Source organism: Urocampus carinirostris, chromosome 12 (assembly GCF_059441175.1).
Source record: "Urocampus carinirostris isolate Australia breed hairy pipefish chromosome 12, RoL_Ucar_1.0, whole genome shotgun sequence".
Taxonomy (NCBI): Eukaryota; Metazoa; Chordata; class Actinopteri; order Syngnathiformes; family Syngnathidae; genus Urocampus; species Urocampus carinirostris.
Genome location: NC_142360.1, coordinates 29759392 through 29772735, shown reverse-complemented (window position 1 = coordinate 29772735; position 13344 = coordinate 29759392). Strand labels below are relative to the sequence as shown.

General features: G+C 40.0%; 1 protein-coding gene across 1 annotated transcript in view; it reads right to left on the bottom strand.

The window, feature by feature from the left end:
- tnni3k (TNNI3 interacting kinase) overlaps positions 1 to 13344 on the bottom strand; it is a 32819-nt gene that overhangs the window by 14987 nt on the left and 4488 nt on the right. The window contains exons 3-16 of the mRNA XM_088349607.1: positions 13228 to 13313; positions 11811 to 11908; positions 11630 to 11740; positions 11472 to 11570; positions 11268 to 11406; positions 8249 to 8393; positions 8081 to 8185; positions 7924 to 8018; positions 6338 to 6487; positions 4436 to 4519; positions 4301 to 4357; positions 2716 to 2808; positions 2374 to 2431; positions 2104 to 2298 (exon numbers count right to left, since the gene is read on the bottom strand). Coding sequence (XP_088205733.1) covers positions 2104 to 2298; positions 2374 to 2431; positions 2716 to 2808; positions 4301 to 4357; positions 4436 to 4519; positions 6338 to 6487; positions 7924 to 8018; positions 8081 to 8185; positions 8249 to 8393; positions 11268 to 11406; positions 11472 to 11570; positions 11630 to 11740; positions 11811 to 11908; positions 13228 to 13313 — 1515 coding nt within the window. The remainder of the gene's footprint in view (positions 1 to 2103; positions 2299 to 2373; positions 2432 to 2715; positions 2809 to 4300; positions 4358 to 4435; positions 4520 to 6337; positions 6488 to 7923; positions 8019 to 8080; positions 8186 to 8248; positions 8394 to 11267; positions 11407 to 11471; positions 11571 to 11629; positions 11741 to 11810; positions 11909 to 13227; positions 13314 to 13344) is intronic.

Here is a 13344-nt window from a genome sequence, read left to right as displayed (position 1 = left end):
TCCAGTTTTTCAAACAGTATGTTTTTATTAGAGGAATTGCGTGGTCCACCAACTGAAAATATATATATATTTTCAAATTTAAAATTGATTTAAAACCATCCATGCATCAATTATCTGCACCACTTATTCTCAGTAGGGTCTCGGGGGGGCTGGAGCCCATCCCAGCTATCTCCGGGCAGTGGGCAGGGGACACCCTCAACTGGTTGCCAGCCAGTCGCAGGGCTCACAAGGACAGACAAGTCACTCGCTCATTCACACCAAGAGAATATTTGGACCAGCCGATTAACCTGATATGCATGTTTTTTGGGAATGTGGGAGGAAATCCACGCAAGCATGGGAAGAACATGCAAACTCCACACAGGGAGGTTCGATCTCATGACCTCAGAACTGTGCCGCACACGTGCTAACCACTGTTCTGCCGTGCTGCTGATTTAAAACTTATTTTTGAAAATTGATTTACATACCTAAAATTTTTCGTTGACTGATTCTTCAAATTTTAATTATATACTTGAATTTCAGATATACAGTGACCTGATGATGAAAGCGCTGTATCTGAGTCAGTTCAGGAGGCTTTTCCTGCTACTGCTACTCATGTTTGAAGTGTTTATTTACTAAAAAGACTAATCAAATACTCAAGGACTCATTAAAGCAAAAATGTTTAGCATGAAAGTAACCAGATCCATCAAATGATTGTTATGTTATCCGAAAAAAGCCAATTTCCTATTTTGCTTTGAAATTGCTAATCAAGCGCAATCTATTACTTAAAATGCATCAAAATTACAAGAGTATTCAAATGTTAAAGGAATTATAAAATAGAAAATCTTTGGCAGAAAGGTTATTATGACCATTAAATCGTAAATATTTTTTTATCTAAAATAGCTTATGTTCTGTTTATTTTGATTTAAAACTACGACTTAAAAGATGTAAATCCATAATTCAGTAGTTTCTGAAAACAGCGATCCACGATCCTTGTAAAAAGAGTGAAAATCCCCCAAATTGACTGGCAGCCTTTTTTTTACCTACCGAGCTATACTTCGCTTAATAAAAACATACCGAATTTTTCGCGCTATAAGGCGCACCGGGTTATAGGGTGCACCCCCAAAAAATCGTTTTTGGTCCTATATTTTCCATACATAAGGCGCACCGGATTATAAGGCGCTACAATGGGAACGTCGACAAAACAGTCAGATAGTTCAGTCAAACTTATTACCCCCTTAACATTCCGAAAGCTTGCAAAGAAGCAAATACGTGTCGTAGACACGTGCGGATGCGGTGTCCGTACGATGTCACCAAACAAACATTTATTAGTTTTCATTTTATTTTTTGCTGGCAACTGTGTGGACAGCAAAGTAAGAATTTTATTGTGCAGGGAAACGGGGTTCTTTACTGTGCATATGACAATAAACACTTTGAATTGAATTTAGTTTAAAAATAGACTCATCACAGAAACATCAAGATCGTTCTAAAACAAGATACCGTTAAAATATAAATCCGCATAGCTCACCTAAGTTCTCTTGCAGCCTTCACGTTCATTAATGATACGTAACCGTGGTCTTCTTACAACCGTGAGTGTAGTAAATCCAGGAGTGTAAAATATTTACAAATACAGAATAGTAAAAAATGTTTTCTCTATGCCGTAGTGCAACCCAACCAACGTGTGATTCACATTCATCTTTGTCGGCCAATTGCAGGCTTTGTTTCGCCCCTTTAGCCTATGCGAGCCTGTAAAAGATAAAAAGGATCCGCCCCCTTTACCTCCGAATAACTTTAGCCAATAGTGACTGATTCAAATGATGATTGACACATTGGTTAGGAAATGAAACGCCGGTATATCAATCCCAGCATACACCGTGGACAACTTCGCCTTCGGGGGAAAATCTAGTCGGCGGCTGCTTGCTTTAGTTGCAAGACTTTGCGACTTAATATTGAACCCTATAAATAAGGCGCACTGTATTATAAGGCGCATGGTCAGCTTTTGAAAAAAATAAAGGCTTTTAGGTGCGCCTTATAGTGCGGAAAATACGGTAAGTGGAGGGATGTCTTAATAGAAATTCCATCCCTATCACTAAAGTCATTTCAATGACGGCACGTACTGAAACTCACCTCTTCTGCTCATGCAGAAGTGCAAAGAGCGAGCCTCCTGAAATATACTGCGTGACGATGGCGAACTGGCTGGGGTCGTCCAGACAGGCGCCCACAAACTGGATGATGCAGGGATGATTGAGGCGACACAGAATGGACACCTCTCGGCAGAACATGTCCACGTCCGACTTGGAGCAGTACGTGTTTGCCCGGTAGCTGCGGATGACGGCCGAAAGGTCAGAAAGCAAAACATGCAAGTGGAGGAGGAAAGCGCAGATTGTTGATTGTTACCGTTTGATCGCGACTATTTTGTTACGGCATTTTCCTTTGTAAACCCTGCCAAAGGAGCCTGTGGGCAAAATAGATTACCAATGATGTGAAAAAAAAACCCCACTACTATATTTTTTGCCATTTGTTTTACTTTTCTGCATTTGTGCAATATTTGGAATGTAAATCAGACCACGTTGGATAAGAACAACTGTCAAACATACGTTTAAGAAAACATTTGGTCATTCTACGAAAGAAATTGGGTCATAAACATCTCATTAGGGCAAAAAAGTAAACCATTACAAAATATGTTGGGATAATGCAAAGAAGGAGATAGATAGCTAGATAAAAAATAAATGCATTCACCGGATCCAATGATTTCGTTGAATTCCAACTCTGAGAGCTGAAGATGGAAATGAGAGGGAAGACTGGCCCTAAGTAGAAGAACTTCTGCTTTCTCTGAAATGAGACAATCAACATTCACTCATACAGTTCAACAATAATGAGGGGATGAATATCGTGAGAAAAAAAATAACTAAACGGATAATAATGTATTTTTATTTGTTTTAGTATTGATTTTTGATTATAGAAATTTCTCACATATTTGAACTTAATCTCTACTTTTCACCAATTCTTCAAATAAAAAAGTGAACCCTTGCTATAATGCAGTTCACTTTTCACAGTCTCACTGCTACACTGATTTGCATTGTGCATTGAATTTTGCATTTTGCGAAACAGTCTTTCGACTTTCAGTTCACATTGATAACTAAATTTTTAGACACTGTTCAGTAGTTTCATTAGTTAGACCAAAAGAAGATTTAATTGGATTATAAATTAAAAGAACAAACAAAAGTATTATACTTTTTGCCTATCATGGCGATAAACGAGGGTTAACTTTAATTATTTCAATTGTTATCTTTTTGTAAAAAAAATGCAGAAAAAGTGAAGTTGGATTTTGTTGGGCAAATTATATTATAGTTTAAACACAAAACATTGAAAATATATATTTTTGGAAAAGACATTTGCTGTATCTTGCACTCGACAAACGCAAAACATGTTTCTATGAAATAATGAAACTAACAAACTTGCTCAAAAAAAAAATTAAAGCTAAATTAATTTTTAAAAACCCAATGTATTCAAAATAGAAACGAACTATGATGAAAAATTTGAAACTTTGATAACTGTCAGGGACAAACAGCACATTACATTGGATTGAGTGGATATCAAATGCTGTATTATCTGGACTTGAAATTCTAACGTATGTCATATAATCAGATGTGACTTATAGACCGGAATAGTTTTTAGGGCGATTTGTAGGTAACCCGGGCAGCACAGCGGCGCAGTGGTTAGCGCGTGTGCGGCACAGTTCTGAGGTCATGAGATCGAACCGTCTGTGTGGAGTTTGCATGTTCTCCCCATGCTTGCGTGGGGTTTCCTCCGGGCACTCCGGTTTCCTCCCACATTCCAAAAATATGCATGTCAGGTTAATTGTCCGGTCCAAATTGTCCCTCGGAGTGAATGAGCGAGTGAATTGTCTGTCTCTGTGAGCCCTGCGACTGGCTGGCAACCAGTTCAGGGTGTCCCTTGCCCACTGCCTGAAGATAGCTGGGATGGGCTCCAGCACCCCCGCGACCCTACTGAGGATAAGCGGTGCCGATAATGGATGGATGGATCCAATAGACCAGTTTGTCTTATATATGGAAAGTATTTCACATACGGCTATTCTTAAAGGTGTGCCTTATAATCCAGGGCGCCCTATAGTCCAGAAAATGCGACCAACGTTTAAACGTCTCTCTGCATTAGTAGATCTATATCTTCCCTTTTCTCGGAGTTGTTGCGTTGACATCACTTTTCCTGAGCAAAATCCAGATGCACATGTTCGTGTGTCTCCTCCGATGACAGGAAAGTGAAAATGTGTGAAAATGTGTGAAAATGCATCCCGCATGGTTACCTTTGGTCATGCTTTTGATCTTCCCCAGAGGAGACGGGACAGAAACGTACGAGCCATCTGGAAGACAGTTGCCGGATTTAAACACTTACACGTGACAGTTCTTGCGGCTGGCTGTGTTGAATTTTCTGGACTCACCCCCTCCTGGCTGCGAGTACTCGTTGCAGGGCGAGTCGTCCGGGCGTTTGTAGTGCTTCAATAAAGTCACAATAGCATCGTGACCTGCGGTGGGAAATAGGTGTAGAAATGCCACAATGCTAGTTTAGCTTGGGCAAATGTCTTTCTTGTACTGTGTTCACTGCATTGTTGTGGTTGAAATATACTGTAATAGTATTTTTTCTTGGCAGGGGATACTTAAAATACACCTTTTTTATTGTTCTGTTATGCACCTACATGAGTCACTCCACTGGTTGTGCTTAAATTTACCGTATTCTACAACTATGAGGCGCATTTAAAAATATTCGATTTTCTTTCAAATGTGAAGTGCGTCCTTCACCTCAATGTGCCCTATGAGAGTGTGTGTTGTCATTGTAAGGCGACATAGTACAGGATACCATGAGAACATTAAATGGAGCCGTGAGGGCATTGATTATACAGTTGGACCTCTACTAACAAATGTCTCTACATACGGGAGTTTCAGGTTACGACGTACCTGAACAGGAAAATATTACATCTAATTACAAAGATTGCCTCTATTTACGAAGTCAAAAATACAGTCTAGTACGTGCTGCTATTTGCTGCTTCCAGAGTTTCCCGAGCGTATACAAACTGGCTATCGCTTTAAATCTGCCCGAGAACCAGTGCACATCAGTGTTCCCAGCATTTTCTTTGTGTCACCGACACGGTTCAGAGTTTACAGACGAGGAGAAGGAGGGTTCCCGGCAAGACTTAGCCATCATTCAATCAGCCCAAAGTAAAGACTCTTTCGCAAAATTCAATGAATTTGCGGAATTTGTGTAAAGGAATCACCCAGAAAAAGTGTCGACACATCAGGCTATCGCTAAGCCTGCATTGCGCATTTCGGACGGACTGTCAAAAGCCAGCAAAAGCAATCGTCATTGGATCAGTTTTTCAATTAATGCGAGGCTAAAAGGTAAATGAAGTGAAATTTTTATTGTTTTATTCTTTGTTATTTTATTATTATTATTATAATTACTATGCAGTAAACATGTATTTGTTTCATGTTCTGATGCTCTTTTATGACTTATTGAAAAAATATACTGTACTTTTGCAGGGCTTGCAACTGATTGTCGCATTTAGCTACGAAGAGGTTTCAGGTTACGAAGATACTCCCAGAACGACTTAAATTTATAAGCAGAGGTATCGCTGTATATGAAAGAACAGGTATCTGCGTTATGCACCGGCATCATTTCCGAGGAGCCAAAAGGCACAAAAAGTGACTCAGAGTGAAAAAAGGAAAACCTGTTAAGTTCAAAATATGGCACAGCTGTTCAACTCAGTGTTCAATTCAGAAAAAGAGTATAAATGCCATTGGTGTTATTGATGATGATTACCGGTTAAAAACAATGTTTTGTTGCTCTATCTCTATTTGTTGTTGTTGTAAAGTGGACACAGGATTGGACACCATGAGAACATTAAAGGAGGAAGTGTGGGTGCGCGGCTTGCATATACCATATCATCAAGTTCACCTTTGATACACACCTTATGTGTTACATCAGCAATGGCAGATTCTGCCTTTTAGTATGGTGTGCCTTATGGTCATGAAAATACAATACTTAAATTAAGGGGTTATAATATTTTGATGTTTTAGCCCATAAATGGCATTTTTAATGATTTGCTAGCATAGTTTACTTGCTTATGTAAATCAAAGCAATAGGGTCATCTAAAAGGCACTTAAAATGTGAAATACTGATTTCATTTTAACAAACAGTAAAGGGAAAAACAAGGACTTAACATCATGGGTTTTGGATTCATAATTCACAGTTGATTGTGTTTTATTCACTTTGTAGTTAAATGTTGAGTCACATGTTATAGTTGTAAAGACGATGTATGCAATTCGTTTTTTTTTAAACTCTTTACCTTTTTCATAAGCCCACATAAGGCAGGTCTGTTCGTCCTTTTCCCCACTGGAGCGGCTGGGGTCGCAGGCCACCAAGTTCATGTCGGCCCCATTGTCCAGCAGGAACTGCACCAGGCGGATGTGACCATGGAAACAGGCGCTGTGAAGTGCTAGAAGACAAACAAGGTGAACATCTCAGCTGTGTGGCAAAAGATGAATAGTGCATACGTAAAACGTATTTTTGTCAGCAAGGGTTTCTTCTTTAAGGGGAAAAAAAAAAAAACAATACAATGAATTAAATAAATAGAATTTAAAATAAAAACATATCTAAAATAAACAAAAAAGGCAATGAAATGTTTAAATTAAAATGAAAAATAACAAAAAATATTAAATAATTCATGAATAATAATACAATAAAAGTAAAAAACAATAAATACCTTAATAAAAAAACAAGGGTCAGAATAAATAAATGTTAAAAAATACAAAAATACATTAATAATGAGAATATCAGTGTAAAAATAAAAACTTCAAAAATATGTGTTTGTTTTATGCTTAAGGAAGCTGGAAAGAATTTGGAACTATTCTACTTGTGCCCTCCACATTATTACCGCTTCTGTAAAGCTCCTTCATGATGCGCAAACAATTATGTGCATTTCTTAGAAATCGTCATATTTAATTTTTCTTGGGGTTTGGCTCGGTATTTGGACTGTACATTAATCGGGCCTCTTCTTACTTTCAACATTTTCATGCTACACTACCAAAAACAAGTGGCAACAAGCATAATGTCAATCTCCACACAACTCTGTCCTCACCATTCCACCTAATGAGTTACAAACCAAATATCTTTGCTTAAGTAAAAGCAGATAAGCGCATTAGAAAAAAGCTTGAAGGCTCTTTGAACTCAGTTGAGCATTGATAACACATAATTAATAAAGAAAATATGAACTTTTAACTTTTTTAGGGACGCCTTAAACAATGCTCCTTATCTTTGAGACACATGGGTCTCTTGCTGACAGCAATCAAAATACTATATATTATCATAGTTTCATAGTCATGGTTTAGTTTATTTTTTTCACATTTTTCTAATCAGTTTCTTACTGTTTCACTTATTTTTGTCAGATTTTTTATGTTGTTTCCTGTTTAGTGAATTTCATAATTTAATTTTTGCTTCAAATTTTATTTTTACTTTAATAAAGGATGGTGTGTAATATTCAAAAACTAGATGTCACTGTATTGTGTAGTGCAATGGAAAATGAGTGCAAAAAAAACACAAGGAAGAATACAAACTAAAAAGACTCAAAGTGACCAAAACGCACCATTTTTCTTCTCATTTTTTTTGCCCAGCCTTTTACAAAGTTTTTGTTTTTTGGAGGTTACCCGTAGCCTCAAGATGGCAGACAATAATGTCAAATCCCTTTAGGTGAGGCTCATGTTATGAAAAATAAATACAAATTTCTCGCCCTATGAGTATATAAAAAAAGCACTTTAATATGATGGTTCATGTATTTTTGATTTTATTTCTCCAATCTCAACAAAGCTTGTGGTCACTTTGTCCTCCTGTTATCGCCTGACAGAAATATAAAAAAAAAGAAAGAAAATAACTCACCTGTATGTCCATCTCTGCCCTGGTGGTTGATGCTCATGGCATTTTGGCTCAACAAAAACTTGACCATCTCCAGATCTTTTCCGTAGGTGCAGGCACTGAACCACCAGGGATTTATTAAGACCGACTTTGCCATAACTTGAGACAAAAATATTGATACCTGTGCAGTGAAGTTTCACTAAAAATGTTCTCCTTGGTCAGACTCTCAGCACCGGAGAGTTGGATTATCTCCTTGACCACGTCGTATTTGCCATTGTAGCAGGCCCTGGGAAGTTACACGAAATTTCAAACTGTCCAATGATTTTCAAATTATCGAGGGCTCATTTACAAGTGTAAGGGCGTGTCCCCGTAGATATTGGTGGCGTGCGCCTGAACGTCAAAGTTTCCCTGAAGTAGGAATCGCACAACCTCATGGTGACCGAAGCGGGCGCAGAAGTGGAGAGGCACGTGGTCCTCATTGTCTTGGGCGTTCACTGGGGACAGTACACACAGATGTTGACATATGCTTGCTTTTCAACAGCTTTGACGTAGACAAACTAGCGTAAATTACGGACTACAAGCCGCTAAATTTTTCCCAAATGTTCAGCCCTACGGCTTATTCAGTGAAGCGGCCAATTTATGAAATTTTTCTAACGGCCACCACCGGCACTCAAGTACAAATGGTAAGATTTAGACCAGTGGAATTGTGCGCCGAGGTAGACTGCATCTGCATCCTTTTAGTTTATGTTGTCCGTATGACAAAGGTTCGTGCGGATTGTGAGGAAAACGCCCTTGATGGCGACAGATATAAGGAGAAAGCTGAAGACGGTTTAACGGGGTTTGGGGTTTTTAAGGGTTATTGTTCTATCTTCGTTATTCATTATCCATTATCCGTTATCGGTCAGTTCATAATATGCTACAAAGCCTAGGAGCCGGGACACTTATTCTCAGCCAAAAGGCCAAGCTAAGACGGTTTAACGTGAATTTCGTAAATGCGGTGCGGTTTTATTTTAACAGCTGCGCTTTATGCGTTGCAAGCGTGTAAGGAGTAGCATGGTGGTACCTTTCACAGGCATGGTTTGGGATGAAAGTTATCTTATTATTATTAAAGCTTTAAAAACTCTCTCGGTGTACCGTCTTTCTTTGTAAATATGTGTAACCATGTATAATATGTATTTGCAACTGTATATTTTTGTAATGTATTTATTTTAGAGACTTATTGTGGTATGTTTTCTACGAGCGAATCAAAAAGAAGGGGCGGAGCAAACGCGGGCTGACGGGAAGTGGGGTAAAGCTGAGTTAAATCTCTTTGTTGTTGCAGCGGACAATAGTGGATATATATTTTTCCCACCCTTAACTTTGGAAATATACATTTCTTTCATTGGATTACTTTCAACGGGACCTGGACTTTAAAGGTTTGCATTAAATTCTAACTACCGGTATCATTTTCCGATCATGTTGCCGAATGTGTTGGATGGATTGTGTACTATATCTGCAGTTAAAATCGCGTCACCTAAAGTCAGGTTTGGGTTAAACTTGTGACTGTATTACATGTTTAAATGTTGGCACATGCGGCTTATATACGGGTGCGGCTTGTGTAAGGACAAAACTAATTATGTCCGCAAAATGTGGTGCATGCGGCTTATAATCAGTTGTGCTCTATAGTCCGGATTTTACGGTATACAAAATTGAAAATGAAAAAATAAAAATGAAAAATTGAATGATTACCTTTTCAATTAGCTCATGTTCTTCCTTTCTGCAAGAACGTACTTTTTGCAAATTGATAAAGAATTAAATTTTGTGTCAATTGTGTGTTATATATTGCATCATTTAAATAATATCAAATTCAAATAGTTATGTTTCATATGTTATAATGGTCGTCTTGAAAAACAAATCATTGTATAATGTATTTTAAACACAGAAAAATATTTTTTAACTATTCAATACAATACTAATTAGTAAACTTGCCAGTCACTCAAAAAGTGACTGCAGCCTTCAAGCAGGAGATGTCAGCAGGTGGTGTCCAACTGTCACTGGACAGTTCCACCCTGAACCACAGCACCCTCGAGTTGGCGGGCCCGCAGTGATGGCCAGTCTTTGCCCATCTTCTCCTGGTCCCCAGCTAAACTCCTCCCTCCTTTTTCAGAGCCAGCAAGAGGTTCTCTCCGCGGCTTCCCCCATCCTAAGGGCGTGTGCCTTCCTCTCCCTTCCTCTTATTCCCAGAGCTGTCAATGTGTCCCATACAGACTGGGCTGGTAAACCCCTGCACCCGACCTCCACTCTGCAATCCCTTGTCCCTGCACTGTTGGACCAGTTCATGATACTTGGTGTTTTTCCTTTCAGGGCTTCGCTGCAGCCATCTTGCCACTGTTCAGTTAGCTCAATCAGGATAAATATAGTGTCTTGAACAGTTTAGACTTGTCAATTGTAAATTCTTCCTATTTGTCAAGAATAAAAATTCAAAGCAATTTTTTGACTTTGAGTTTAATGTAAACATGAAACTAGCTCCGATCACTAAAAACATGTTGAAAATGATTACGTAATTTCCTAATAAAGGGTATGAATATTGTAAATAAATACATGGTGCCCATCATAATTAGTTTAATTGGCCTGAGAATGCAAAAAAGTCCAATTGTGAAAGAAAAGTAGAGTAAAATAAAATAAATAAAATAAAAATCCATGTTCTGTTTGTAGATAATATGTTCGTATTAAAAATTATACGGCTGGGTGGTTAGCGTGCAGCCCCATGGTGCGGAGTTCAGGATTCAATTCCAGCTACCACGGCCTCCCCGTGCAAAGTATGCATATTCTCCCCGTGCCTGAGTGAGTTTCTTTCGACATTCCAAAAACTTGTAGGTTGATTGGACGGTGCAAATTGCCCCTATAGTCTGAATGAGCGAGTGGATTGAATGTCTTTGGGTGCCCTGCAAGTGGCTGGAAACCCGTTTTGGTTGTCCCCTGCCCACTGCCTAAGATGGCTGGGATGGGCTCCACCCTCCGCAACTCTAGTGAGGATAAATGGTTGGATGTTTCGTTTGAAGAACAATTTTACTAAAACAAGGCCTTGGTGGTGCATTCTACCTGAGCAGGGTTGTTGCGGCCATGGTTTGTTGAAAAAGTACCAGGAAGCTACTAGGAAGTGCCAAAGAGCAGTATGACCACATGGAGCTCCAAAGCCGGTTGGACACAAATGCAGATATTTATCGATTTGTATGTGTATTTATTGACACGAAACCTAGCTAAAGACACTCCCAAAGGCCTAAAGTACTACTGTGTGAATTTCCACAAAACTCGATTCAACAGTTTTGGAGCCTATAAACCATTGGCTTTAAGTTTTTCATTTGAGCGATGCCAAAAGTTATTCTCACCATTAGCTTTTCCCCCTTCCCCGACCAGGAGTGCAATGATGTCGAGGAAACCCTTAGCTGCAGCAAGATGCAGAGGCCGGTCGCCCACTTCGCCACTGGCGTTAACATCAGCGCCAAATTTCAGCAGCAGTTTGGTGAGCTGGTCAAATGGATCGTCATTCATTTTCATTATCATTCCGAACAAAAAACTTCAACCCATCGTACCTGCTCGTTGCCATTATACGCAGCAATGTGCAGCGGGGTGAAAAAAACTGCATCCTGGACGCTGACGGGAGCGCCGTGCTGTAGGAGAATATCGGTCGCCTGCAGGCAAAGCAGCCTGTCAACTAAACTGGTGCATAAAATTATCAGTGATCACTCGCCTCCATGTGTCCAGCCAACGTGGCGACGTGCAGGGCGGTGAGGGCTCCGTAGCCCAGCTGCTGCACGTCCGAGCCGCCATGGAGGAGCGCCGTGACAAGCTCGCCGTTGTCCTGAAAAAGAATTTACATTTTTTCCATCAGTGAAAAGAAATGAGGACCAACATTTTCTGTATTGGTTAACCTGGTACGCAGCTAAGTGGAGTGCAGTGAATCCGTGCTTGGTCAATCTGGATGGACGGAGACCTTTGACCATTAGAGAGCTGATGTGTCCCTTGTTACCTGGACAAGAAAAATACTCTGCTAGAAAAAAAGTTCACACACTCCTGATCGATTGCAATTAACATTTCATTATTCCTTTCAACTTGAAAAAGGCGATTGTTCCACACACAGTGGCAGTGTGCAATAATTCACCACGAGAGGTCGTGGCTTAGAATTAAACTGAAGCATGTGGATTTGAAAAAGAGAAACTATAAAAGCCCGAAGAAAACAACTTTGTAAAATTAGGAAGCCTACTTCCCTATTCGGGCACTCAGTGGAAGTTTTTAAATCGAGGCTTAAGACACACTTCTATTCCAAAGCTTATGATTGATGCCCACCTCATATTCTGTATTGTCCTGTCTTTTTCCAACTGCCTGCCTGGTGGTGATACGAAGGAGAAGGACGATTTGGAGATGTGTCAGTGGACCAGCGTTGGACCTGAAGCATGTGAACGCCTGCTTGGACCAGCTGGCAGAGATGGGAAACTGCGCCGTGGCCGTCATAGACTTTCCCGACTAGTTTACAGGCTAGGGGCATCGCTGTTGTCATGCACTTTCCGGACAAATTTTCAACATGTTACCTAGTGTTTACTATGCTTGTGTATAGTAATGCAAATTGTGATTCACCCTGGTCATCCTCAAAGAGGTCCTTTTTCAAGGTTTCTCTTTTTCCTCACGCTGAGGTTTTGAGTTGTTCCTTGCCGGCATGTTGGTTTAAGATCAGGTAATTGTGTAATTGTAATCCTGCGCAGTCCTTTGTGACATTTTTGTGATTAAGGGCTATATAAATAAATGTGACTTGACTTACTCCGGTTTCCTTCCACATTCCAAGAACATGCATGTGAGGCTAATTGACCGGTCCAAATTGTCCGTAAGTGTGAATGAGCGAGTGAGTTGTCTGTCTCTGTGTGCCCTGCGACTGGCTGGCAACCAGTTCAGGGTGTCCCATGCCCACTGCCCAGAGATAGCTGGGATGGGCTCCAGCACCCCTGCCACCCTACTAAGGATAAGCGTTGCAGGTTATAATTAGGGGTTTTCAACACGCGATACAGTTCAGAAGCTTTGTGGGAATCCGATTTATCATGAAGTGGAACCTCACTTGGGCTAACAACTCTCAAGATTATTCGCTTCAACATACTCCCTGGACATGAATTACTAATTTTCTAAAACCTGGACATGACCATTTTGTGGCATTCTTCAATTGTATGAAAAGGCTTTTGATAGGCCTGACTTTAACACCAAAAAGGTGGTCCGCAGATAAGTCACTCATAATCCGTCCTTCCACTCCCTCATAGTGTTTTGTTGACGAGTTATTAATAGGGTTGTGGCGGCTGCACATACCTTTACATACGCAGCAGAGATGCAGCAGGGACAATCCTTTCTCTGTCCGGTAGTTCAAGTTGACCTTCTGAAACGCTTCGTCCGAGCTGAGTCACGTGAGGGACAAGAAAAAACATT